Here is a 25,753-nt window from a genome sequence, read left to right as displayed (position 1 = left end):
CCCCCCCGGGACTAAGCGTCCTTGCTAGCACTCGTTCCCTTCTCCAATCGATGTGGGACCCCTCAATCCACACCCCTTCAGGGCCCGGCGTCCTTCCTGGCACACTGCCTCATGTCCACCCCCTTCGAGATTCAGCCTCCTCGCTGGCACATCGCCTGGTAATGGCCCAAACCCACTGCGAGCAGATATTATCCTCTTTCGGATTTCCCCTCAAGGTTTTTAAAACGCGTCTGCTAGGGAGAGGTTTCCACACTCTTACAAAGAACGCTTCGTCATTCTCCCAAACCAATGTTGGATCTCACAATATGGTTGCACTTGTACGCCTAATCTGATTGTCGGAAACAACCCTCCCGACGCCTCTTGTAAGATGAACACTTTCTAATCATTCATTGTTTCGAAATGTAAAATGTTCAGGCTCTCAGTAACTAATCATAGACTCTTGATTTCTAGATACACAAATATCTATGCCTAAACCATGTCCTATTCAGCATCAATACTAATAGTAGTTGCCAATATGTCACGGTGAAGCTAACAATCAACATACTATTCCATTGGATTGAACATACACAAAGACCTCAAGAACAGCAAGTCCAAACAGACTGAATAGCATCCTAAGAGCAAGCATGCAAGTTTAAACAGAAGAAATCAACTAATTTCATCAAGTTCATCTCAGCATCAAGGATCTAAGAACAAAATTCAACCAAATTCAAGCTGAAACAGAGCATTCAGAACGAAAAACACACCTGAATCCCTAAAATAACAGCATCTTCATCCAAAAACAAAGTCATATGACTAGTAAGATTAAACGGAGCCGTAAGCCACCGCCCTGAAGGCACATTAAGCTGCCCTCCACCTTTGCTCCTCAACTTCGAAATAGCCAAAATAGCCCTTTCAAAGGCTTCAGTATTCAAAGTCACCCCATCACCAACAGCTCCAAAATCCGTCAAATTAAACGCAACAGGCCGCAGCCTCGGCAACGGCCTGCTCGAGACTGGCCGCAGAAAAAAGAACCCATCACGAATAGTACTCATCCAGAGAAAAATCGTGGCAACCGCCGCGATCCACAGCACTGTAAACAGCGTCCTGTACGTCGAGAAGAACGCCGGAACGCATCGCTTGAAATCAATCCTCTGGTTATTGAACCGCCCACCAAGAATCGAGGTCTCCACCATCATGAACACAATGCCAAACTGATTTTCACTCGAAACTAGTGATCGATGAGCAAAATTAAGAATCTGGGTTCGATTGAGTTGATCCTAGGCATGTGGGTTTCTGTAGAAATCGATGGGGGGGAGAGATCTAGAAAGGGGATTTTGGGTTCAGAGCGAGAAGTAAGAGGGATTGTGACGGAATTGGGTGGGCTGTTAGTGATCAAAATCAGGTAGAGATTTTTGAAGATTAGTGAAATGCAAGATTTTGCAAGATAGATTGCATTCCAAGCGAAGATTTTCAAGTTTAATCTATGGAAAATTGAACTCGGTAGGGTTCGTAATCACAGCAACCATTTAAGATCTAACACAATAATAATAATAAATCATTATTTTTTTAGTTCAAGATGGAATTATCCATATTTTAAATACTCTTTTATTTTATTTTATATAATACAAAATTGATAAAAATTAGATAAAAATGTATTAAAGCTATTTTTTTAATTTAAAAAATTAATAAATTTATGATGATTTTGAGTTAGCTTAAGCCTAAAATTTATTTTTTTTCCGACATGCGGGACGTTTGCTACCGTTTAATAATTCGATTTGAACCATATTTGTGAAGTAGTTTTCTAAGTGGAGAAGGTCGAGAAAAGAAAGTAGGTGAGTAGTTAGAACGGGACCAATTTAGTGGATGAGCTTCACCAATATCGTCTTCTTCTTTCTAACCTAATCACTTTCGCAAGTTCAAATTTTTGTTCGTTTTATACTGAGATTCTTTTATTATAGAGTCGTTTGATTGAAAGTTTTATTTAAAATGTACGAGAATAAGATGTCTGACAATAAAAAAATAATTGGGTTTCGTGTTCTTAAAAATGGTATTGGAATTTCATATAAATAAATAATATTTACATTTGTCATCTTCAGTATAAATGTAAGAGCTTAAATCCACCGTTAGCCGATATCATCCTCCTTAGGTTTTCCCTTCTGGGCTTCCCCTCAAAGTTTAAAACGTGTCTGCTAGGGAGAGGTTTCCACACTATTATAAAAAATGTTTCGTTCAACCGATGTGGAATCTCATAATTCACTCCCTTTTAGAGCTCAGCATTCTCACTGACACTCGTTCCCTCTCCAATTAACGTGAGATCTCACGATAAAGTACACACTACAAAGTGTAACCGCAGCTCAACCTGATTGCTTACGTGTTTATTTTTTTAAAATATTTACTCCAATTTTTATAATTTTCTCGTGATTGATTAAGTTAATGTTCACTTCCGATATATTATAATTAAATAAAGATAGGAACATAAGAACTACCTCGGTAGGTAAGGCCAAAGAGTGTATTCTAAACTACTTTTATTTGGTAGTGTTTTGTAAATTAGAAGTGGACCGTTATAGTGACGGCCGTTGTTCACCGGGGCTTCGGTCGCCCCCTGTCATCAGGTCACCAACTTCCTTGACCTTCCGCCACTGGGCAGGCGTCAGTTACAAAGTGAGAGTGAGAGTATATTAATTAGCGGCTTGACCGAGTGGGTGAGTTCAGTTCTACAACTAGTAATTCATCTTTCTTCTTCTTTTCTTACAGTTACAGAAGGTTTAGCTAGTAAGGGCCGGAATTGAATATCATATTTTGTGTAGAATCGGATCTGAAGCTCTTTACTAGGATTAGAACAAGCGAGGAGTGACCACAAGCTCCGCCGCTCGACATGCAGTTAGCTCAAAACGTGTTCGATCATGTGGCCATGATTCAAAACACTTGAGAACCATTGGGATTATAAGCCAAATTCACCAAATGGCATTGACAATCTCCATTTTATGGTTACAATATCAGCCTCAACAGGAATCCTTGTCACAAAGTTGTGTTATATTTCTCCAATTTCAATATATTTAGGGGTTGAGTCATCCTTATGCAATACTTGCTCGTTCTTGAAAAGACTTTGCAACTTACGAGCCTTTGGACTCAATTTATTTAGCTCGATTTTGTTGGTTAAATTCATCCTTAAATTTAAATCATTTTGAGTTCTTTCATCCGTGAATCAAATGATACACAAAAATATTTAGAAGGAAGCGGAATTGAAGAATTGAGAAAAATGGAATTGTGATTGAATGAATAAAAGGAAGAAATTTTATATTTTTCACATCGTTCTTATTTGTGTATTATAAGTTTTATCGTAGGCACTCAGTAGTCCTATCAAATATCATCGGACACTCTTGGCATCATCGAATCGATGCTCAATAATCTTTCTATCGGTATTATCAGAAGGGTTTTAAATGCGAGATCTAAAAACATATCTCTCCGTGGCATCGGTAGTAAGTACTATATAATGATTCGGAGCTTTAATGGGTCTATTAATTGAGATCAATCATTTATTCCCGGATGCGTTCGTATTCCCATTTTTTTCATTCTAGTTATTGACTTAGGGAAGGGGTGAAAAAGATTAGAAAAACAATTAAATACCTGAAAAACTCTCTATTATCGAACTGTTCTGACCTGAAAAATTTTCTATTATCGAATGCTCTAGACCTAGAAAAACTCTCAATTAGGACTATTTTTTCGACCGAACAAAAGGGTAACATTGAAAATAATTACCTAACGCATTGAGAGAAAAACTAGTCTAGTGATTTAAAAGATACGTTTTGCATGGCTGAAAAAATTAATTGGCACAAAAAAAAAATATATATTTCGAACGAACAAAAGGACTTATTAAGTGCAATTACATTAAAAGGAGTTTAAAGTCAAAATTAAAATACAAAATAAAATCTACAAACATTTATCAATTCAATATTGGAGGGGTGCGCCAGGCCCAAGCTGTAGTGCAACGCATGGGCGACGCACGAGAGCCCCAGCAGCAAGCTGCTGTGGTGGGCCCTCCCCCTTGAAAAATTAATTTAATATCATGTGGGCCGATGGCCCACGTATCAGATATTAAACTGATAAGAACAGATACTACACTTGATCTTAGCCAAAAGGCCGAGAAAGGTATGCTTTGAAACGGGGTATGCACGCCTTTTTTATACTCAGCCTCCTGCTCTTGCTTCTAAGTTTAGTCGATGTGGGACAAATTGCTTCCCTCATTCTCACGCTAAGGACCATTCTTTTCAAACCCCTATTGAGATGAGTGAGGTGCACATCCTTAAAAGATGAATCACGATTCTTGGTTGTTTGAAACAAAAAGTTAGTACAAGTGATCAATGTATTAGTTGGCACATCGTCTCATGTCTGGCTCTGATACTATTTCGGGCTTCTTCTCAAGATTTTAAAAGGGTTCAACGTCCTCGTTAGCATGTTGTTTCGTGTTCAGCTTTGATACCACCTTCTCCATTCCTAGCTTCCCCTCGAGGTTTTAAAGGGACAATGTTTTCGTTGGCACACCGTCTCGTGTTTGACTCTTACACCACTCCATTGGGGGTCCAACGTTCTCGTTGGCACACTGCCTCGTGTTTTGCTTTGATATCACCATTCTCCTCGGGGACCCAATGTCCTCGTTGGCATATCGCCCCGTATTTGGTTTTGATACCATTTGTAATACTCAAATCACTACTAATAAATATTGTCATTTTTGGATTTTCTGTTTTGAGGTTACGCTTAAGATTTTAAAACGCTCCACTAGAGAGATATCTACACCTTATAAGAAATGTTTTATTATTCTCTATAATCGAGATTGAATCGATCAAATTAATCTTAGGGCACGAATGAAACGGTAATTTTTCATTCATCATCCATCCATGTTCTTTTTGCCGAGCATTACAATTTAAGGAACGAAAGTAAAACTGTAAATTTCCAAATTTTAAACTCGGTAAGTCTGAGAGATGAAAAGTTTTTATTAACTCTTGATGACGTGGTAAAAATACTTTGGTAAAAGAGTAGACACAGATATTGGCTGTCAAAACGCCACGTGGCGTCAAAATAAGCCGCTACGTGGAACCTATTCTTATTTGGACTTCTTTCTCTCTGTGGAAACTTCAACTAACAAATCAGAGACTCACTGCATCATTTCCAGAGCGGCGGACCGACGGACCGACGGAGACATGTTTCGAACGGCGGCGAAGCGTCTGATAGTCGGCGTGACCTCCGGCAGAAATGGCATTCCCCGTCTCAGATTGCCATCGCCTTCCACCTTCCTCGATCACTGTCCCTTCTCCACAGCTACTGATTCACAAGAACTTCCTAATTCTCAAATCCCCAATCAACACCATATTCGTCAAGAAACGCTTTCTTCTTCTGATTCTGCATCTTCTTCATCTTCTTCATCTTCGACTTGGTCCTCATCAACCTCGGGCGAAGAAAGCCGAAGCCATGAGAATCGGCGGCCGAGAGTTGAGTATCAAGAGGAGCAGGCTCGCGTCCTCCAGGCCGCTCTTTCCCACGTGGTCTGTCCTCTCGTCTTTTTTCTCTTTATACTCATATTTTTAATCATAACTGAAAGTTCTGCACAGCCAAATGGATGCCTCTTTTCGATTCTGTCAGAAATTTTGTTGAGGGTTCCTAATGATTATGTATTATGCTATAACATTTTGGACAGTAATTTCATATTTCTCCGCTGGTTACTGTAACTAGCATCTAGGGCTGACATTGTGGAATGAATTGGGGTTTTCCTTGTCTGCTTCGATCTTTAGGTCTTTCAAGGTTTAGAGATCTCAATTCTAATTTTGCGTTTGTGAAATATTACAGGTGAAGCTAGGATGGACTGAGGCCGCAATGATTGCTGGTGCAAGGGATATTGGCATGTCACCTTCCATTGTTGGATCATTTTCCAGGAAGGAAGCCGAATTAGTTGAGGTATTCTCCCGTTTCTTGATTTTTTTTCACTTTCCCCATTTACATCTTGGACGACCCGTTTGATTCAGTCATGTATCGGTTAATAAGCATGAAGTTCTTACCCTTGACTATTAGTTACTTCAAATTATGTAGGTTTCATATCTTCTGATCCTAGTTCATTAAATCTATAAAATTATATAAAAAAAGCTCCAGTCAGTGTTGGAAGAAGCTCCCTGTGCTATGTTTTTGCTTGGGGTTGTGGCACTATGTTCATCTCTTACACATACGTGGGCTAAAAGCTCCTGTAAAATATGCTTGTTGCTACACTTCACCATCATTGCCGAAGATACATTGTTATTTATAATTTGTTCTTATTAGTTCCTATTACTTTTAAGTTTAAACGGCCCGATCACATGCTCGTCTTATTTGCTATTAGAAGTTTTAAATCGTCTTTTAGGATGTCACAAACAACTATAGCCGATGGTTTAGTCTAATTGACTTTCTATCACTAGTAGCTAGCATTCCTTTTTATGTTGTTCTGTTTTGGAAATTAGCTCCAAGTTCCTATTTAAGGTTCAATTGTTTGATAATGTGCTGAGGGATCATTTGCAAGTTGTAACATGGTTTAACTGAGTTTAAGTTGCTTCTCTCTTCTACTAGTCTGCCAAATTGGGTCAAGTGATTTACATTCTCTTTTCACTTTCAGTTTTTCATGGATGATTGCTTACAGCGGCTTATCGATCTAATTGAGACAGACGAAAGCCTTAAGAATTTGGTACTTCGTGAACGTGTTTACAAACTTGTTAGGGCTCGCCTAGAAATGCAAGCTCCCTTCATATCAAAATGGCCTCAGGCTCTCAGTATCCAGGTATCATTCTCAGTACTGTATGCCCTTTGACATCTTTGACATGAAATATCTGATCAGGGTCTTGAAAAGTAGTAGTAATTATGAGCTGGTCCAACAGGCACAGCCAGCAAATCTAGCAACTAGCTTTAAACAACGGGCAACCCTTGTTGATGAGATATGGCATGCTGCTGGCGGTGACACCTCTGACATTGATTGGTACGTCAAGCGCACTATTTTGGGAGGAATATACTCAACAACCGAGATATACATGCTCACTGATAGTTCTCCAGGTGCATTTTCTCAAGTTCCTCCACATTGAGTTTGAATTTGCATTAATTCTAATTTTTTTCCCTTTGCATCGTATTCCTTGATGGACGAATTGTTGTGTACTGTACATAGGATTTTTTAAAACCTCTTTGCCTTCGGTTCTATTCTTTAATGTCGTTGATCATTGATAGACATAGCTTGCAAACTTCTCTATAATGTGTTCAATTGATAGCCTGCCCTTTTTTCCCTTCCCTGCAGATTTTCTTGATACATGGGCTTTCTTGGACAATCGTTTGAAAGATGCTTTTGATATAAAGAAAACCGTTCAAGAGGTATCGCTCGTGCACTTTCAATTCGGAATTTTTAATATTTCCTTAATGAGGAAATTTCTCTGAAGTTCTAATTTTTTTTGCCGCATATTTAACTGACCATGCAGGTCAAGTATCTGGCAGAAGCTGTTGGTGCTGGAATGGGGAACTCCTTTCAGGGATTTGTTGGAAAACTTTTCCAGCGATAGATAAATGACAACAACCTTTTAAATTCGACTGTTTTAGTTCCTAGAGTGAGGAGTCGCTTGTTTTGTGTTCTTAGTCTTGCATACTTTGCCCATTCATCTCAATATGGATATATCCAGAGAGGTGAATTTGAACTTAGAATTCCATGGAATTGTGAGAAACATAAATGAGTCCTGGTATTCTTTGTTTAAAGCATAAGAACTTTGGTTTCACAGTGCTGTGTTCAGCAGTTATCTTGAAATTAGTATTACCACTTTTATTTGTGTTACATGCACGGTTCTTACATTAACTCTACATAAGAAATATGAATTTTTTAAAGAAGTTCTGTGCAGATCAAGGTTTAGGAAGGCGGCTGCGATAGAATTTTTATTCTACTGAAGATTGAAGTGATGTTCGTTGTTCCAAGTTTCTTCTTGAATGAAAGATATCAAGATTTTGCACCACTTCATTTCCATGAAATAAAGGTAACAACTTGTAGTTCATTTTCAGTACTAAAGATCAAATCCTCTCTAGCTTTCTTCTAGTGAAACTAAGTTGCAGCATTTTCAGTTCTTTTTCTAGAATTTGGAAGTTGGAATGATTTTAAAGTAGTTCTAATTTATTCGTTTCAGCTACCAATGTGTTGGAACCTGATTTACCTGCCTCCGCCCATTCTTGGTCATGAAATAGAAATAAGTGGTATTCTTATAATTGGGCTACCAACCCCAGTCTAGTAAATTTTTTTAGTAAAAATCATGATATAATGTTCTAGTAAATCACATGAATCTAGGAATGACATATTGTATTTAATCTGTAGTTTGGTCGGTATCAGTTTTGGACTCGAATCGATGTTTACACTGATCAATTGACTTTCAATGATTGTTTTGAAGAGTTTGGATGTGTTGATCGATTGACCATTTGTAATTTGTTTTTTTAGGTTTAATAATCATTACCTTGGAAAGACAAGTTAAATGAAGATGCGACAACAGAATACATGCACCCAACCCAACTTATAATATATCGATAGTTTAGTTTAGTCGACTTAAACTTCTTTAAGCCTTAAGTCGATTGATTAAAGTCGTTATATAGTTAGTTAGTTCAATATTTCGATCCTTGATGTTCATCTAATTTTTGAGGGTGAAAGTTACACGTAAATTCAAGCAAATATCCGAGTTTGCTCTTTAGTTTCAATTTCAAACCATGTAAACAACAAACACAAAACAAAAATGAGATACACAGTAATTAAATGCTTTGCAGTTAATTATTTTATTTCGATTTCTCCGTGTGTTTAGGAGGAACTCTCCGATCATATCACCGATATCCCGATGATAAACTTAAATGGAGCCAAATGTTCGCAAACTCACATCTCCAAAAAATATGATCGAGTAACAGAAAGAAACGTGTCCAGTTTAAAACGAACCAGTGAAAATGACCCTACCTCTCTCTTTTTGTGAGCTAAAGTGTAAGAATATTGGTCATTTCCACAGTTCTTGTGGGCTTCTCTGGTCTTGATTTCATGCTACAAGACAATGATTCGGCTCTCTAAGACAAAGCTTTTGCTTTTCTGAGTGAGTTTATATAACAGACGCTGTAATTGTGACGAACATCCCCAGCTATTCGAGAGTGTTTCTTAAAGGATAAATTTGAGCTCAGTTTCAATTCCTCCAAGCTGTTAGATAAGAACAATAGCTAAACATTTGAACAAACAATCAAGCAACCAAGCAAGAAAGTGATGTCTTGTGATCTTTCCTTTGGCAGTGGTAGCTTCTCAGATTTCTAAAACAATATCTGCACAAGAAATGGAAACAAACAGTCAGAATTTTGTGTACCTGATGGAACTAGAAAGTTGATACTGATTATATTGTTCATACTGACATTCAGAATCAGTCTGGACCCATTTACTTCCATCGCACTTCTTGTCGTTCTTTCCGTTTTCGTTTTCGTTTTCATATTTTTGCTTGTTTTTCCTCTTCAGGTACTTTTTCATAGATGATGTTCTGACATTGGAGTTTTGAGGGTATATCTTCTTTTGGAGTATTGTCCTCAACATCTGATTCAGAAACAGTTTTATCAATATTTGACTACAAAAGTCATCAACACTGATCCCACCAGAACAGTAATCAGAGAATTTGAGTTCTTGATTTTACCTTCTCCATTTTCGACTCCAGAGTTATGATTCTCGGAGGAGGAGCAACTGTAGCGGGTGCGATACCACCTCCGCAGACGAAAATCTTCTTGAGAAGGAAGGATAAAGTTCTCTTGCCAATGACTGTAGTGTCGTGAGCTCCCGTACCTGCATCTTTGTTTTTGCTGAGTATGACATGCTGGAAACTATCGCTCTTCTTTATCAGCTCGTCGTAAAATAGTTCGTTCTTTGATGTTTCGGATTCGAAGCTTCTGGTAAGAAATATGTTTGATGGACAATGCTGGCTGACTTCAAATTCCAAGGATGGACCCGATTGCTCAAGGTGTTCATCCAATAACAGATTGAACTCTTTGTGAAGTATGTTTAGTTCTTCAGGTGTAAGATCTTGAAGATGTTGTTCCAGGGAAGATGATGGATTCTCCTGAGACCGTTTTGGGCGTGCTTGATTCAGATTATCGTCTCCGAACGTTCCAATCGCCAGCAACACATGAGGCCAGCTGCTGAATTCTTCAGGGAGAGTTCTGTGCACCATCTCACCTGTTTGAGCAAGAATTTCAAGCTATTTGCACTCAAATCGTCTAAAAGATCATCATCGAAACGAGTTCACTCTGTAAATAGAAACGAAAATAAAAGAAGAATATAGTCTTCCTCACCCTTGGTTGAATTTGATGTTGTTCTTTTGCTCCCCTTTCTGCCATTAGTCTTCTTCCCTTGCATCCAACTCAATATCTGCAAACAAAAACGAGTCGTAATTAATCACGGAGAGTAAACACCAACTTTCGAATACAAAATCATGACAAAACACTCTTGCATTAACTTACCCTCATCTGTCACGTCGAGTTTGCAACAGCGATACACCCTCTTCTTTATCCCCTTTGAGGCCTCTAGTTCGAGTTCGAATTCTTATCGATAAGGCCAGATAGAGCAAGGTCTAGAGAACTATACCTCACCAAGGCAAGATGAGAGTGCAAAACACTTTATATAGTGAAGAGAAATGTGAGAAATTCCACAACCAAACTACTAGCTGCCACTGTTTCAAGTTCCAAAAAGTCGACTCTCTTTTTCTCTCTCTCGGGTTGGTCACATCTTTGTCTCCCTATTACAACGTCTTTTCCCCTCATATAAGTATTCAATCTCTCGTCTTTTCGATCAACTTTGATAAAAAAGAACGAGCCTATAGACCCTTCTTGTCTGTACACCACCTCATCATTTAAAGAACCCATATAGCCTTGCCCAACACATCAGTTCATCACATGTGAAAAAGCCTAACTTTATACCAATATCTTTACACAGACAGATATAAAAACTACAACACAGCTCAAAAAACACACACCATAAACAGGATATAATGCAGTTTAACAACACATCAAAGAGCTGGCTATCTTCTTTGGATCGTTCGTCTTCGAAGATAAAGATTTCATTCTACATCCATTATTACTTGACATGTTTCTTATGATAAAGATTATCATACTGATACAGAAAATCCGTGCAGGACGATGGACAATGAAGAAAAGGACACGAGAGACTGAGCTATCACGCACGAAGAAGATTTGAGGAAGAACATCTCTTTTATCAGAGATATTAAATAATATATATATATATGGGTGGCCAATGGAAAAAGGTAGGCTTTGAGGGCATATCAGATACGTTATGTATATTATATTATATCATATAGCCCACATTCTCGTGGGGATGTCTCTCACTGACCGAACCACCAGGGTGCATATCCTAAATCTCACTAACTCGAACCATTTTCCCATTTATACTTCCTTCCCTGTTGCTAATTCAGAGCTTATAATTGTTTCAGAATCCTCCAAAACTAGCAGTCTGGTTTCTCTTTCTCTCTCTAATAAAGCAGGGGAATCGCCACCATGGAAAGAAATATGCAGGACAACTTTTGAGCACGTGAAGCTGTCCATGGCTTGCACTCAAATGGGCGGTGGACATCTAACCAACCCATATCAGACCATGGAATGAGGCTTTTTACAGGAGGAGCAGGTGAGAGTTCTATACAAAATAATACTTGTTCTATGAGGACCCTACACTCTGATGTCATTCATCCCTTCAAATAGTGTCTAAAGAATTGTTTTGTTGGTGTCGTTTAATGAACAGTGCATTGCAGGGAAGGTGAATTCTCGACGAATATGTCCTTGTTTCGACCATTTGTGAATAACTTGTCAATACTAGGGAAGCTAGAAATAAAATAAAAACTGCCCCATTTGCAGGCAGAGGAGGCAGAGGATCATACATTGTCATGGGCTAATATTAGCTAATCAGAAACAGAGAAGAGTTTAAAGCTTAGAAGCTACAATATATAACAAGTTTGAACACTTCTAAAGGTGGGGGAACTGAAGTTTGTAATATAAAGTTTGTTTTTATTCTTTTCGAGTTCATGTGTGGTTCGGTTCACGTAAAAAGGTTACATACAATTCTGGGACTTTCAGAAGAGAGAACCAAAGAAAGCACTTGTTGTATACAAACTAGTTTACATATGTGGTTTACAGCAGAATAATCAGGTATATGGGCTGTTCTAATCCTAATATGAACTTTAGGTTTTAATAAACAACATACATTTTCTTGAATGAACTGTGTAAAAGACACACTGCTAATGCAGCTAAGAATGACGAACCTTGAACAAATTTTGAATCAGGTACCTATGAGCCAGTCTGATTGTTGCAGCACATATCTAAACAACAGTCGAAACAACCGAAGCAGGCAAAAGCAGTGCAGAGTTGTGTCAACACGATCGCACATTGATTATTGATTTTGAGGCAGACTTGGATGCAGCAGGGACAACAGCAGAGACTACACAAATTGCCACAACAATTAGAAGCTGCTTTGACAATTATTTCCGCTGCCTCGGGCTTTCTTTCACCGGTTCCAAGAGAAGTGTTATCAGAAGTTGCTTCCAGGTTTCCAAAGCCGACACCACAGAATGGTAACAATGCCATTTTGTCACCTTTAGGTGCTACCATTTTCTCGTAAGCGTTCTTCTTCGACTGTAAAGTTATTATAATGGGCAATTGAATTGTTAATAACCAAGTGCCTGCAACTCGAGTTTGAGGTCATGAGGGTGTAAAGCTGCGCTCACCTGTTGCACTTTTATCGATTCGTTGACTTTGTCTACGCTCTGAAATATGACCATCCGAGTATACTCGCTCATTACACCCGTTTTTGTGCTCATCTTTTTGATCTAGAAGGTATGAAATAAAGCATCAGATATCAATATCTCTATCATAGCAAATTCGAAACTCGAAAGAACTTCAGTGCTAAGAAAATAAAAATCTTCTTGGTTGTGTCTGATGTAAACGAAAACGAGACAAACGTTCAAAAGTTGAGGGTAAAAATCACAAACCATTTCCACCAGTTGTTTATTCTCTGAAGACCATGCCTCAGCTGTGAATTGTTCAATCTGATCTTTAGCAAATAACTGTAAAACAAGAAAAGATTAAAGACTTCACCCATTAAGTTTCTACAACCAGTAAGAAATTCAGGCACTTTGACCATATAATGCTGATTCCCTACCTACCTTTTCAAGAGGTATATCCTTTGCCTGATGTACCTTCAGTTCTAAGACAGTGTTATCCGAATTGGCTAAGAGGCCTCTTGCCTTAACAGTCTCTGGAAAATCTCCACGGTATCGGCCAGATACGGTCAATATACTCTCAGAAGAAAGGTCGGGAATTGAGGAAGGATAAACCTAAAAGAAAGCTTGAAATTAGAAAACGAACGTGTTGACTGGAAGAACGATTTATATTTCATGCTGCAGGAAAGGGCATGCCTAAATACTAGATGACAATGTATCAAACAAAAGAATATGCATACCTTGACTTCATCTAGATCATCGAATGCGTTGACGGCAATATTAACCAAAATAGTGGATGTAGCTCTTTTGTACAACTTCTGCATTCGTGGTTCGATCGAATCTGAAAAACGAAATGGTTACAAATGTATTGAGTCTGACTTCACCGAAGAACAACAAATAGAGAAGAAAGAGTTTAATAATTAAATCCATAATATACAGTTTTAAGGACTGGAAATGTCAATGTGTGCATTATCAGATCTATGATACAAAGATTTATGGTTCAACTCTATGTCGAAACCACCCGTCAAGCATCTAAACTATTCAGTCATTTCCAAGGAGCTGGACAAAAGATGAATTTGTGCCTGAAATACGTCAATCGAGTTCTGTGATAGCTAAACAGCATGATCGCAGTCGATATAATTCATTACTAGTACTTCCAATACTGCTTTTTGATGTTTAGTCCATAAATTAATGAAGAAGGTTGGAAAGAATTTAAAATTGTAAATCTATAGTGAACGGTTAATAGAGGGCATACAGATTTTGGATATTGATCCAACCGTCATTAGGAGGTAGACACATTATGGTGGTTCAATCGAGTAATTTTCCCCTTAAACGAGAGAAGAAACAGGGTGAAGTACAAAAACTCACCTAAATCATAAGCAGCATCATATTGGCCCCTGCCAATCATTGCAAGCATCCTTAGAAAATAGTGGTTGCAAAATGTACCTGGTAGATGTGTGAAATCTCAAAAACAAGTATAGATACCCGCATGAACGTTGAAACAACCGTAAGTGCAACTTAATCTCGACAAGGACGAATTTCCTCAATCCATAAGTTATAGAATGGTCAAAGCTCAATAAGACTTTCAGGCAGTTCTAGATTAAGACCAGAAACATACCTATACCGAACGTATATATACGTGGATGAACGGATTGCTTTTCTGTTTGATTTTTTCGCATCACATCACAAATATGTCTCTCATTTTGGACGGAGCCATCAGTAACAAGAAAGATTATTGGAACTGAACCACCAGTACCCCCATCATTCAGCATCTCACTGGCCTGGATAATAGACAAACAAAAAATTTATGTGACTGAAGTTGAGATATTTAAGTAGAAAAGAACATAAAGAAAAAGGTTGATTGACCGAGTTAAAGAAAAAATATAGAATGAAGAGATTTCAGTTCTTCAAAAAGATGACAACTCCCACCATCTTTTCTTTTAAGATCTAGGGTGGTATCAGGGGCTGAATCTTGCATTAGCCCAAGCCCATCACTAGCAGATATTGTCCTCTTTGGGTTTTCCCTTTCGGGCTTCCCCTTAAGGTTTTTAAAACGCGTCTGTTAGGAAGAGGTTTCCACACCCTTATAAAGAATGTTTCGTTCCTTTCTCCAACCGAGATGGGATCTCACAATCCACCCCCCATAGGGACCAACGTCCTCACTAGCACACCACTCGGTGTCTGGCTCAAGCCCACCGCTAGGCGATATTGTCCTCTTTGGGCTTCCTCTTTTGGGCTTCCCCTCAAGGTTTTTAAAACGTGTCTATTAGGGAGAGGTTTCCACACCCTTATAAGGAATATTTCGTTCCCCTCTCCAACCGAGGTGGGATCTCACAATCCACCCTCCTCGTAGGCCAAGCGTCCTCATTGGCACACCACTCGATGTCTGGCTCAAATACCATTTGTAATAGTCCAATCCCACTGCTAGGTGATATTGTCCTCTTTGGACCTTCCCTTTCGGGCTTTTCCTCGAGATTTTTAAAACGGGTCTATTGGGGAGAAGTTTCCACCCCTATAAAGAATGTTTTGTTCCCTTCTCCAACCAACGTGGGATCTCACACTGTCCATCCTAGGCCACCATCTTACATTTATATCACCTAAACTTTTCTTCCACAAGTAAAAATACTCGATCAAACAGTACTTATACGTATTGTACGCCTATGCGTTTTCAGTGTTAAGAACAAAAATTCATTTGAAAGCATAGTTGTCTAACAGCATCTGAGAATCGAAGACGATTAAAAGATCCACGAGAATAATAGATGAAAAAGATGTAAGATGGGATACCTTTGTTAATGGAAGTAGAATATCCGTGCCACCCCCAGCAATAAGGTTCAAATTTATCCACTGAAGGGCCCTTTCAACAGCATCCTCGGTGGCCAACTCCATGGATTCTGAGAACTGAAAAGCTTCCGAGTTGAAAGCAATAACATTAAACATGTCTTCTGGAGGAAGCTTACTCACGGCTATGGATAGCACGTTTTTCACATCGTTTAGTGCCTTGCCTTGCATACTCTCACTTATATCGACAACAAATATTATCTTCTTTCTGGCGACCTGTAAAATTCGTTAAGATGAGTATTCATATGACTTTCTGGATATTAAGAACAGATTAAGAAACTCCATACAACCTTTCCCTGTTCCTTTCCTGGATATAAGTACATGCAGAACATCTCTCTTTGATCATCATCATCCACAGGAGGAGACTGTAGGAGAATACCACCGAATATTTGACTCGAAGAAACCTACAACATACAAGAAGGACGAGACGCGAAAGATTTAAATGCTGAGCATATATGAATAAGCTTGTCACAAGCCTGTACATTCTTCTCCAGAATACCAATATCGATGAATGTGAGACGTACACTGTATGAGAAGTTAAGATTGATTTTCGACCATGAAAGAACTTCCGATTCGTATATAAAGCTCAGTTTTCCAGGCTTTCTCATTGATTCCTGGATCCATTACGGAACAACATTACAGACTGAAACAACAAGCAAAACCATTGATTACTCAAAACATTAGCATACAAACCTTTAAAGGATGACTCGTCGTCTTGCATAAAACCTCAGCTGCAGAACCAACATTCACATTTAACGCTATCTTCTCCTTTTTCGACATCTTCTTCCCTGCAGGGATGACATATTCAGGAAAAGTAAATGGAACGTTCAAGGTGAGATTGCCTGCGCTGTATCGTAGTTTCTGAGACCAAGTCATGGAAATAGACAAGGTGGTGCCCCCATCAACCTTGAAAAGAAACAGGAAAACACAGACTTCCATAAGTTCAAATGATCAAAATCATTAGCACTTACAAACAAAACAAACATTCATGAGTTAACGTTTATCACCTGTGGAATTGTGATGGTAAAGATATTAGAAGTCAAGAAACCTCCATCTAATTGTTCTTGTTTTTCTGCACCATTTTTAGTTTTTTCTTCAACTGTAATAAGCGAAGTACGATATGACTTTCTAGGATCATCGACCTCACAGCCTAGAACTGAGCCCTGTTAGCCAAATAATATCATTCCCTGAGAATCCAGTACAAAAAAGAAGAACAAAAGACCAAAAACTCAGGCACGTTGTAAGAACACCTTATGTTCTAGGAATCAAAAACCAAACAATCCAACAAAATCAAACCCAGCAGGAAAGGGCTCATAAGGATCATAATGACCTCGACATGATTCTTCGTGTAAACTAGACTCTAATTAAGCCCTAAAAACACCCAACGAGCCATTCAATTCAGAATCCCCACGAAAAAAAGCGTTTCCAGAGAAATACCTGTTCCCCCATGGGAATCGCAATGCGGCAATCACAGCTCCGGCTACCCATAACGCAGTGAACCCTCCAAGACCCAGTGATCCGAATAATCGCTGTATCCAAATAACAATCAGCCTGCAGTTCAATTCCATTCATCTGAAGCGGAATCAGAGCCGGTGGGTCGCAGCGGCCATGAACGTGGGGCTGGTAGCTCGGAATATCAGGGTTATCAACGATTGCAGGATCACGAATTACAGCATAAACCATCGGAGCCGCAGGGAGAAATGAGTGGCCCATCCTATCCATCGAAGGGAACGACCTAGGAGGCGCGACGGCTCGGTCTTTGCCGAAGTACAGTCTCTTGGAGAGCCGGAGCCCATCATCGACGGCTTTAGCGAAATCTTCCGCCATTGAAAGACAGAGATTCTTAAGGAGAAGAAGAAATTTGAAATGGCTCTGAAAATGAGACGATCGAAAGATGAAGAACAAGTTATCGTAAAAGGGGGACTTCAAAACACGATTCGAAACGTTTTCTTCTCTACAATTTCATTGAAATTTCTGGTTCCATGAATGAATTAGGATTGAAGATAAGGAATCCGCTTTTTGTGAAATAAAATTTGGACCTTAAAGATGATTTTATTAACACTAATCACAATTTACATGCTGCAAACTTATCATCTTTCTTTAATGAATTTGTCTTTATGATGAACGATTAAATCATTGGGACCCATTTTCTAACGGTTGGATTGAATTTTCAAACTTTCCCATATTCAAATATTTATATTTTTTTAATACAGCTTTAAATTTTTAAAACTAAAATACAATAAAGCAAAAATAGACATAATAAAATTGGCATAAATTTATTATTATTAATTTCTATATTAAATTATAATTTATTTTTTTTGTCTGATAAATCTATATATTTATTATTTTTAATTGCGATGTCCCACATTAGTGGGAGGAGGAGAACAACCTACCATTTATAAAGGTGTGGAAACCTTCTCTAGTAGACGCGTTTTAAAGCCTTGAGGGGAAGCCCAAAGAGAACAATATCTGCTAGCAGTGGATCTGGGTCGTTACAAATGGTATCAGAGCCAGACACCGGACGATGTGTCAGCCTTCTTGCAATTCCTCGAAGGGGATAGAAACGAGGTAGTGTGCCAGTAAGGACATTGGCCCCAAAGGAGATAGACACGAGGTGGTGTGCCAGTAAGGACACTGGCTCCAAAGGGGGTAGATTTGGGGGCGGTCCCACATTGATTGGAGGAAGGAAAGAGTGCAAGCGAGGATACTGGGCTCGAATGGGGTGGATTGTGATGTCTCACATTGGTGGGAGAAGAGAACAAATCCACCATTTAATTTTATATATAATATATTAGTTAAATTAAAAAAAATATATATTGAAAATATGTTAAATAGAATTTTACTATTTTTTAACACTAAAATAATTATTAAAAAATATATGTCAATTAGTGATGAATTATGTCGTGTCTCACTTTTAGTTATTTATTTTTTTCTCTATTAAATTATATTAGTGATTAAAAAAAAGTTGCTTTCCATTTTAATTGAAATAATTAGGTAAAAAGATTATTATTATAATATAAATCGAAACTTTACGGATTTTCCATAAAAGAAAATATAAAGCTTATCCGTTTATAAAAAGTTAATTTAAATTTTTATTAAAAAAAAATAAGAAAATTATTATTAATAAAAATTTTGAAAATAAATATGTAATAATTTTCAGACAAGACAATTAATTAAAACAACGGTGGTGGTCGGGGGAAAATTATTGAACCTAGTGGGCTTTTTTTTTATTATTATTATTAAAAATATCATTTTTTTTTGTTATAATATTTGTACTTTTAATAAATTTTAAATTATTTTAATTGAAAAATTGGAATATATTTTTAAAAATTATAACGATTTTTTTTTCAGACTATGAATATATATTAATAGATAATTATTGATTTTAAGCGAATTTTTCCTTTTTTCTTATTTTAGAATAATAATAATTATTATTATTTTTTTGTGGGAGACAAAAAGGCATGATGTGACTTAAAAGCTATGAAAAGAAAATATTAAAAATAAGGCAATAATGGAAAAATTAATGAAAGGCTATTTTTTATTTTTAAAATATATATTTACACTGTTAATTTTAACCGATATATAATTAATATAATTGTTGCTATCGTTCGAGTTATGACAAGAATTACAATGGCATGAAATCCCATCCTCGTTATAGTGCAATCATCTAATTTTTATAGTTTAAGAATATTTTTTAAACCGTTCGTTTGGTATAATCATTCCAAAGTACGATCGTCAAAGCTTTACTCTAGTTTGTTGGACGATGAAAATTCCACATTGGCTAATCATCAAGAATACTCTCAGAGTGTGAAGTCTTTTGAAAAGCTCAAAGCAAAAGTCATCCAAAGCACGATCATCAAAGCTTTACTCCAGTTTGTTGGATGATGAAAGTCCCACGTCGGCTGATTTAGGGAATGATCATAGTTTATAATTAAGAATACTCTCGGTGTGAAACATTTTGAAAAGCGCATAGCAAAACCATGAGAGCTTATACTCTAAGTGGACAATATCATACCATTGTGGAGAGTTGTGTTCGAAAGTAGTAAAAAATGACTAAGACTCCTAAGGAGTCGAGCCTCGATTAATGGGAGGTGCATTTTATTTGAAGGGAGGTGTTGGATGGATGATAAAAGTCCCACGTCCCCTAATTTCAATCTCTTCTCAATTATGAAGCATCCAATTAGGCGAGAAATTGAATCGTTTTGTTTGTCTGGGTTTCTTTTTTCCGTTTAATTTCTTGTAAGCATAATGGGTTTGGATTCGAAAACTGGCGGCGAAGTCGGAGCGGATAGCTCTCTTCGGTCCATCTGTTACAAGAAGGGCTCCTTGCGGCTGCTCGATCAGGTAGTGTTCGGTTTTTTTTTGTTCTTCAAGCTTGAAGAACTATATTAAGACTCTTTAATCAACAGAGGTTGTTCTTGAACAGAGGAAGCTCCCTTTGGAATCTGTTTACCTGGACATCAAGGATGCAACAGATGGACGGTAATCTATTGCAATCTTCGTCTAATCTGGCATTATTCTGGGTGTTTTTATCTAATTCACATGCTCTTTTGAACAATCCCCTTGAACATCACGTTCTTTTGAACTTTGAACTTTGAAGATTTGTGAAATACTAATGCATACCTGAATTGGTCTAGTGTTGGACTTGTGTGTTTAACTCGTATTTGATGAATTTCTTAGAAGTTTTGTAACTGTTGGATCAAATGATGGTCTAGTAGATTATGTTAGGTAGACAATCGTGTAAGCTTGTATGCCCACCGTTAGTAGATGTTGTCTTCTTTGGGCTTTTCCTTGTGAGATTCTCTTCATGGTTTTACAACGCGTATGCTAAAGAGAGGTACGGATGTGGGATCTCACAAGTCACCCCTCTTTGGGGCTCAGCATCCTCGCTGGCACTTGCTCCCTTCTCCAATCGATGTAGGACTCTTAATTTCACCTCCCTTTGGGACCCAGCGTTCTCACTAGCACACTGCCTGGTGTCCTCCCCCTTCGAGGTTCAGCCTCCTAACTGAAACATCGCCCGGTTTGGCTCTGGTACCATTTGTGCCGGCCTAAGCCCACCATTAGCAGATATTGTCTTCTTTGGGTTTTTCCTTATGAGATTCCCTTCAAGGTTTTAAAACGTGTCTGCTAAAAAGAGGTAGGACCCCTAATTTCACCTCCCTTTGGGGCCTAGTGTTCTCACTGGCACACCGCCTGGTGTCCACCCCCTTCGGGGTTCAGCCTCCTCACTGAAATATCGCCCGGTCTGGCTCTAATACCATTTGTGACAGCCCAAGCTCACCACTACCAGATATTGTCTTTTTTGGGTTCTTCCTGATGAGATTCCCTTCAATGTTTTAAAACGTGTCTGCTAAAAAGAGGTAGGACCCCCAATTTCACCTCCCTTTGGGGCCAGCGTTCTCACTGGCACACTGCCTGGTGTCCATCCCCTTCGGGGTTCAGCCTCCTCACTGAAACATCGCCTGGTCTGGCTCTGATACCATTTGTGTCGGCCCAAGCCCACCACTAGCAGATTTCCCCTCAAGGTTTTAAGACGTGTATGCTAAAAAAAGGTTTCCACACCCTTATAAAGAATGCTTCGTTCCCCTCTCCAACTGATGTGGGATCTCACACCGAAACACGACCCTTTAATCAAGTGAGTTTCTTTTTAGAATTCTTTCGTTTTCAACTGTGAGAACGTTCGAGTGTCTATATAAGTTCTAATTAACTTCTCTGTCAATATCAGTGGCCATTTTCCTGATTTTGCTAACTTCAAACCTGTGTTTGTACGGTTTTGTGGACTATTTTAGCCGTTACTCACTCGGCATGTTGTATAGTAACTTGGTAACTTGACCTTGTTGAATGATGAAAGTCTCACATCGGCTAATTTAGGGAATGATCACGAGTTTATAAACAAAGAATACTCTTAATGAATTGCAGGTGATACTGCAAATAAGATTGGAACCTATAGTCGATTCCGTTCTTTGTGGCTACACCATTGACTTCCATAGACTTATCCCTTTCTTCCGGAGAAGAAGTTGTTGTACTCTCGTGGAGGTCTCCCCGAGCAAGGCGCTGCGTTTGGCATCGCTGTCTGGAACCCCGCTTTTGACATTACTCTTGTTAGAAATCAGGACTCTCCACAATGGTATGATATTGTCCACTTTGAGTATAAGCTCTCGTGGCTTTGTTTTGGGCTTCCTTAAAAGGCCTCGTATCAATGGAGATAGTATTCCTCGCTTATAAATCCATGATCTTCCACTAAATTAACCAACTGCTGTTGACATGTTTTGTCTTTGAAGGGAGTCATCACGAAGGAAGATTCTGATTCTTTCGACGTATAGGAGTTTGTTCGAAAGACAGCGGAGACGTCTACGTAGAGAACCGGCCTCCCTTGTGGACGACATGCTATTCTGCAGGTATGCTTGAAAGAAAAATGAACCATATATCTTGAATTTTGAGGCGAACTGCATTATTGTTCTTGTTTATCAGAATTTATAGATACAAGAATGTAGTTGATCATATCTTTGGCAATTCATGGCTCTCTTTCTGAAGGTCTAATAACAGACCAATCTGATATACAACATGCTCATATTCTGGCTTAGTTTCCATTGCGTAATGAATGAAGTAAAATGTAACAGCCGTGCACCGCTAAGTAATATTGTCTTCTTTAGGCTTTCCCTTTCGGGCTTTTACTCTAGGTTTTTAAAATGCCACTATTAGGGTGAGGTTTCCACATCCTTATAAGGAATACTCTGTTCCCCACAATCCACTCCCTTTGGGCTCTCGGCACACTGCCCAGTGTAGGTGGCCCAGCGTCCTCTCTGGCACACCGGCCCAATGTCTGGCTTTGATACCATTTGTAACAAGCCAAGCACACCGCTAGTGGATATTATCCTCTTTGGGCTTTCCTCTTCAGGCTTCCCCTCACAGTTTTTAAAACGTGTCTGTTAGAGAGAGGTTTCCACACTCATAAGAATGTTTCGTTCCCCTCTCCAATAGACGTGGAATTCTTACCTTGAATTATGGTTCTTCTCTGTTCTCTATGCATGCGTTATACATCTGGGAAACTGATGATGTTCTAACTAGTATAATCACTTAAGAAAATCGTGATGAATACATCAACAAAATTGCATAGAGATAGGTTTGCACTGCAGCACACACTTGATGGAGCCCCAATCAACACGCAAAAAGAATAGCGATGGGGTGCGAGAAACTCGGAGGGAGAATAAGATTGTGATTCAATAGAATCGAGGTCAGACTAGAGAGGGAATCTCAAGTTAAAATTCGAAAAACCTATTAAATCGATCAAAATCATTTTTGGATTTACTTTCAAGTACTTGGTGAAAAAAAAGTACATAAGTTGTAACATATCAAACCCATCGCTAGCAGATATTGTCTGATTTGGCCTAGCCATTAATCTCACAGTTTTAAAATGCGTCTACTAGAGAGGTTTTCACACCCTTATAAGCAATGCTTCGTTCCCCTCATTGGCACATGTCTGGCTCTGATACCATTTGTAACAGCCCGAGCCCATTGCTCGCATATATTGTTCGTTTTGGCCCGTTACGTATCGCTGTCAGCCTTATGATTTTAGAACACATCTACTGAGAAGAGATTTCCACACTTTTATAAAAAATATTTATTTCCTCCGTGAATTTACTTGTTTTGTTCTCTACTTTCTAACCAGTTTACAAATAACAAAACTTAATTTGGTTAGAATTTGGTCAAGAATTCAATTCTCTAGGACTAAGGAACAATGGAACAATGAGAAAACAAGTAAAACTTTTAAAAACAAGAAACAAAAAATCAAATAGTTATCCAATGAAACCTAAGAAAGAATTCATTGAGTTATATGGTTATACTCTTGGAGTTTAACAGTGGCCTATACAGCAAGCAAACATCACTAACTAAAATGGTTATTGTCACAATCGCCTTTTTCTTGGCAGCGATTATGCGGCATTCACTCCTCTAGCACTGACAAGACAATTGGCCTACGAGAAAATGTGAAAATGTCTTGGGTCGGAGGGCAAAAGAGAACAAAGAATGGAGCTGGTGCAGAGAGGAGGACTTGAATCTCTGTCTCGAAACACTCAAAAAACAGAAAAAACAGACCGCCATGCACATCAATTTGTAACCATTCATCGATTCCAACACCAAAAAAGATTCCTTTTTATGAACATAGGATGAGCCAACATGTGTCCCCCGACCGACGAGGAGGTCGGCAGACACAGACAGCAGCTCCCAATCGGATACTATGACTGTTTTTGTTGCTTGTCGCATCAAAACAGAGTCGCATGGCTTTCCTTTTCTGATAGATACCCAATTTTCAATCTTGCAGGTTAAAAATGAAATGGCTTTCTCCTTCCCATCATCATCATCATCATCATCAGCCCACCCCCACTTCCATGTCTGCCCTTTTCTGACTCGTTTCATCTCCTTTTTGCTGTCGGTTTTTAAAGACAAAACCAAAACGAACCAGACATTGTTGTGTTTAATAATGCTTTTAATAACAGTCTTGTGTTTGTAAACGTTTCGGGAATCCAAACGTTGTTGGAAAAGTTCAATGGCTAAGAAGCATAAATAAAGCTCACCAGATTGAAAACAGAGTCTATCTGAGATCAGAGCAGAACAGAGTCTAATGGGGTTTCTTATTCTCATCCAATGACCTTAAAAACTCCGAGTTTTTTTCTTTTTTTTTTTGTTCTTTTTTTTCTATTAAGTTGCGGAAATATAATTACCAATTATTTGGGCTGGTTTAATGGCAATAAATCTTATGCTTAAACCCTTATTATAGCAATGCATTTACTCCAAATTGGAAAGTGCCAACAGCCCAATTGCCAATAAATGATAAATCCTTTTGCTTGTCCTCTGGTTTTCTCTCCCTCTTCCCTAACTGAACACACAAGAGCAGAGGAAGCAGATAAGACTTCGTTGTCATGCTGCTGGCGATGGCGTTGCCAAACTCCGACTCTCAGGCGGCAGCGGCGGTGGAGTGTACGGCGGAGGTCAAGTGTGTGAAATGCTATTCCTGCGGATTTACAGAGGATTGCACCCCTGCTTACATTTCTCGAGTTCGTGATCGCTTCCATGGGCGGTGGATCTGTGGGCTCTGCATCGAGGCGGTGAAAGACGAAGTTGTGAGGTCGGGGACGCTTATCTCCACCGAAGAAGCGCTGAGCCGACACGCGAGTTTCTGCAGAGAGTTCAGATCGACGAACCCCCTGGATGAAACAGAGCACCCCATCTCCGCCATGGGGCGACTACTACGGCGGAGGTTGGATTCTCCCAGAGTGCTCCGGTCGAATTCTAGCCGTGTAATCAAACTCAAACCGATTGTCGACATCGGTGGTCCGGCCAGACTCCAACGTTCCGGGAGTTGCTTTCCTTCCTTGTCTAGTTAAAAAAAAACAGAGTAACATGTACAAGCTTCTAACTTGCTTTAATGGGTGGTTTCAATTCGACTTCTCCCATGATTTTCAACTCATTTAAACAAATGGGTGTCGGAATCTGAGGAGTAAACTGACAATTTCTAGCGTTCTGATTCGTAAATTTCATCTTAGTTTTCGTGTTTGTAAATCGTAACGAAACAGAGTATGTTTGTGTTTGCTTGAAAAGTTGAAAGGGAAATGAATCGAAGTGTGTAGATTGATCAATGAATGAAAACGCGTTGAAACGAATGGAAAAAAGTTGAGAAGATCGAAGAATGTTGCGTTGGCGATCGTGTAAGCACTGCGCTGTTGCCATTGTCTGAGGTATGAAGCTCTGTTTTGGGTAATTCAGTTATGGAAGTGGCTGGCAATGGTTATGCTTTCTTGTCTGTTTTGGAGAGAGAGTCAGGTGTGCCAGCTCGCATGGAATTTATGATAATTAATTGGCTAGGTTACATTATTTTTAATCCCAGTAAAAAAAAAAAAATTAATCCTAGTAAAAAATATTTAACTTATCATTATCTTCCACGTCATGCCAAATCAACAAATATTAGCTAACGTTATTAACGATAATGTCCAGATGCAACACATTTAAATTTAAAACAATTAATTAAAATATTTTGAAATTTAAGACGTAAATCTTAATTTATATTATAGGTTTTGTAACGTTCTAATGAACTATAAGATTTAATTATCCGGAATCTTCTAGACATTCTATTTTTAGACCTAATTAAAAATAAGTTTCGAAATTAATAT

The 25,753-nt window shown here is 38.6% G+C and overlaps 5 protein-coding genes, 1 long non-coding RNA gene and 1 other non-coding gene across 8 annotated transcripts in view; 3 read left to right on the top strand and 4 right to left on the bottom strand.

Annotated features, from left to right (window-relative positions):
• Positions 1-1,505, bottom strand: part of LOC111461445 (probable polygalacturonase) — a 5,728-nt gene extending 4,223 nt beyond the window's left edge. The window contains exon 1 of the mRNA XM_023104964.1: positions 744-1,505. Within this exon, the coding sequence (XP_022960732.1) occupies positions 744-1,175 (432 nt within the window). The 5' untranslated portion in view covers positions 1,176-1,505. The remainder of the gene's footprint in view (positions 1-743) is intronic.
• Positions 1,506-3,936: 2,431 nt separating this feature from the next.
• LOC111461882 lies at positions 3,937-4,132 on the bottom strand. Its single transcript, XR_002713666.1, has one exon. It is a non-coding gene; the product is annotated as a U2 spliceosomal RNA (small nuclear RNA).
• Positions 4,133-5,094: 962 nt separating this feature from the next.
• On the top strand, positions 5,095-7,804 carry LOC111461493 (ubiquinone biosynthesis protein COQ9, mitochondrial). Its single transcript, XM_023105031.1, has 6 exons — positions 5,095-5,519; positions 5,821-5,928; positions 6,614-6,775; positions 6,873-7,044; positions 7,280-7,353; positions 7,458-7,804. Exons 1-6 carry the CDS (start codon positions 5,178-5,180, stop codon positions 7,536-7,538), a joined length of 939 nt encoding a protein of 312 aa, XP_022960799.1. The 5' UTR covers positions 5,095-5,177; the 3' UTR covers positions 7,539-7,804.
• A 1,254-nt stretch (positions 7,805-9,058) lies between these two features.
• Positions 9,059-10,991, bottom strand: LOC111461494. 2 transcript variants are annotated; one of them, XM_023105033.1, is made up of 5 exons: positions 10,483-10,977; positions 10,315-10,390; positions 9,663-10,198; positions 9,391-9,565; positions 9,059-9,303 (listed from the first exon to the last, which is right to left on the bottom strand). In XM_023105033.1, the coding sequence occupies exons 1-5, from the start codon at positions 10,486-10,488 to the stop codon at positions 9,284-9,286; spliced, it is 813 nt and encodes a 270-aa protein (XP_022960801.1). In that variant the 5' UTR covers positions 10,489-10,977; the 3' UTR covers positions 9,059-9,283. The 2 variants fall into 2 exon arrangements, with proteins under 2 accessions (XP_022960801.1, XP_022960800.1); XM_023105032.1 differs by having other exon boundaries at positions 9,059-9,565; positions 10,483-10,991.
• A 1,075-nt stretch (positions 10,992-12,066) lies between these two features.
• LOC111461489 lies at positions 12,067-17,645 on the bottom strand. Its single transcript, XM_023105026.1, has 13 exons — positions 17,022-17,645; positions 16,592-16,747; positions 16,278-16,490; positions 16,109-16,198; positions 15,875-15,988; positions 15,531-15,800; positions 14,365-14,527; positions 14,115-14,192; positions 13,487-13,587; positions 13,191-13,361; positions 13,017-13,091; positions 12,753-12,854; positions 12,067-12,660 (listed from the first exon to the last, which is right to left on the bottom strand). Exons 1-13 carry the CDS (start codon positions 17,409-17,411, stop codon positions 12,316-12,318), a joined length of 2,268 nt encoding a protein of 755 aa, XP_022960794.1. The 5' UTR covers positions 17,412-17,645; the 3' UTR covers positions 12,067-12,315.
• Positions 17,646-19,738: 2,093 nt separating this feature from the next.
• On the top strand, positions 19,739-22,142 carry LOC111461501. Its single transcript, XR_002713586.1, has 4 exons — positions 19,739-19,928; positions 20,011-20,066; positions 21,507-21,714; positions 21,869-22,142. It is a non-coding gene; the product is annotated as an uncharacterized LOC111461501 (long non-coding RNA).
• A 2,375-nt stretch (positions 22,143-24,517) lies between these two features.
• LOC111461338 lies at positions 24,518-24,970 on the top strand. The gene has a single exon (XM_023104835.1). The coding sequence runs from the start codon at positions 24,518-24,520 to the stop codon at positions 24,968-24,970; it is 453 nt and encodes a 150-aa protein (XP_022960603.1).
• The last annotated feature ends 783 nt before the right edge of the window (positions 24,971-25,753 follow it).

Source organism: Cucurbita moschata, unplaced genomic scaffold (assembly GCF_002738365.1).
Source record: "Cucurbita moschata cultivar Rifu unplaced genomic scaffold, Cmos_1.0 Cmo_Scf00025, whole genome shotgun sequence".
Classification (NCBI taxonomy): domain Eukaryota; kingdom Viridiplantae; phylum Streptophyta; class Magnoliopsida; order Cucurbitales; family Cucurbitaceae; genus Cucurbita; species Cucurbita moschata.
Note: the sequence above shows the minus strand (reverse complement) of the source record. Positions and strands in the feature narration are given on the sequence as shown.

Bases quoted from the DNA above. Each gene is read 5' to 3' on its own strand.
- LOC111461338 (XM_023104835.1), top strand. From the start codon at position 24,518: ATGGCGTTGCCAAACTCCGACTCTCAGGCGGCAGCGGCGGTGGAGTGT.
- LOC111461493 (XM_023105031.1), top strand. From the start codon at position 5,178: ATGTTTCGAACGGCGGCGAAGCGTCTGATAGTCGGCGTGACCTCCGGC. The intron at 5,929-6,613 runs GTATTCTCCCGT...TTTCACTTTCAG, and splicing joins AGGAAGCCGAATTAGTTGAG to TTTTTCATGGATGATTGCTT. The intron at 6,776-6,872 runs GTATCATTCTCA...CTGGTCCAACAG, and splicing joins CTCAGGCTCTCAGTATCCAG to GCACAGCCAGCAAATCTAGC.
- LOC111461489 (XM_023105026.1), bottom strand. From the start codon at position 17,411: ATGGCGGAAGATTTCGCTAAAGCCGTCGATGATGGGCTCCGGCTCTCC. The intron at 16,491-16,591 runs GTGATAAACGTT...TTTCTTTTCAAG, and splicing joins TTACCATCACAATTCCACAG to GTTGATGGGGGCACCACCTT. The intron at 14,193-14,364 runs GTATGTTTCTGG...CACATCTACCAG, and splicing joins TATATATACGTTCGGTATAG to GTACATTTTGCAACCACTAT.
- LOC111461494 (XM_023105032.1), bottom strand. The intron at 10,199-10,314 runs GTGAGGAAGACT...TTGCTCAAACAG, and splicing joins AACATCAAATTCAACCAAGG to GTGAGATGGTGCACAGAACT. The intron at 9,566-9,662 runs GTAAAATCAAGA...TTTCTGAATCAG, and splicing joins TGGAGTCGAAAATGGAGAAG to ATGTTGAGGACAATACTCCA.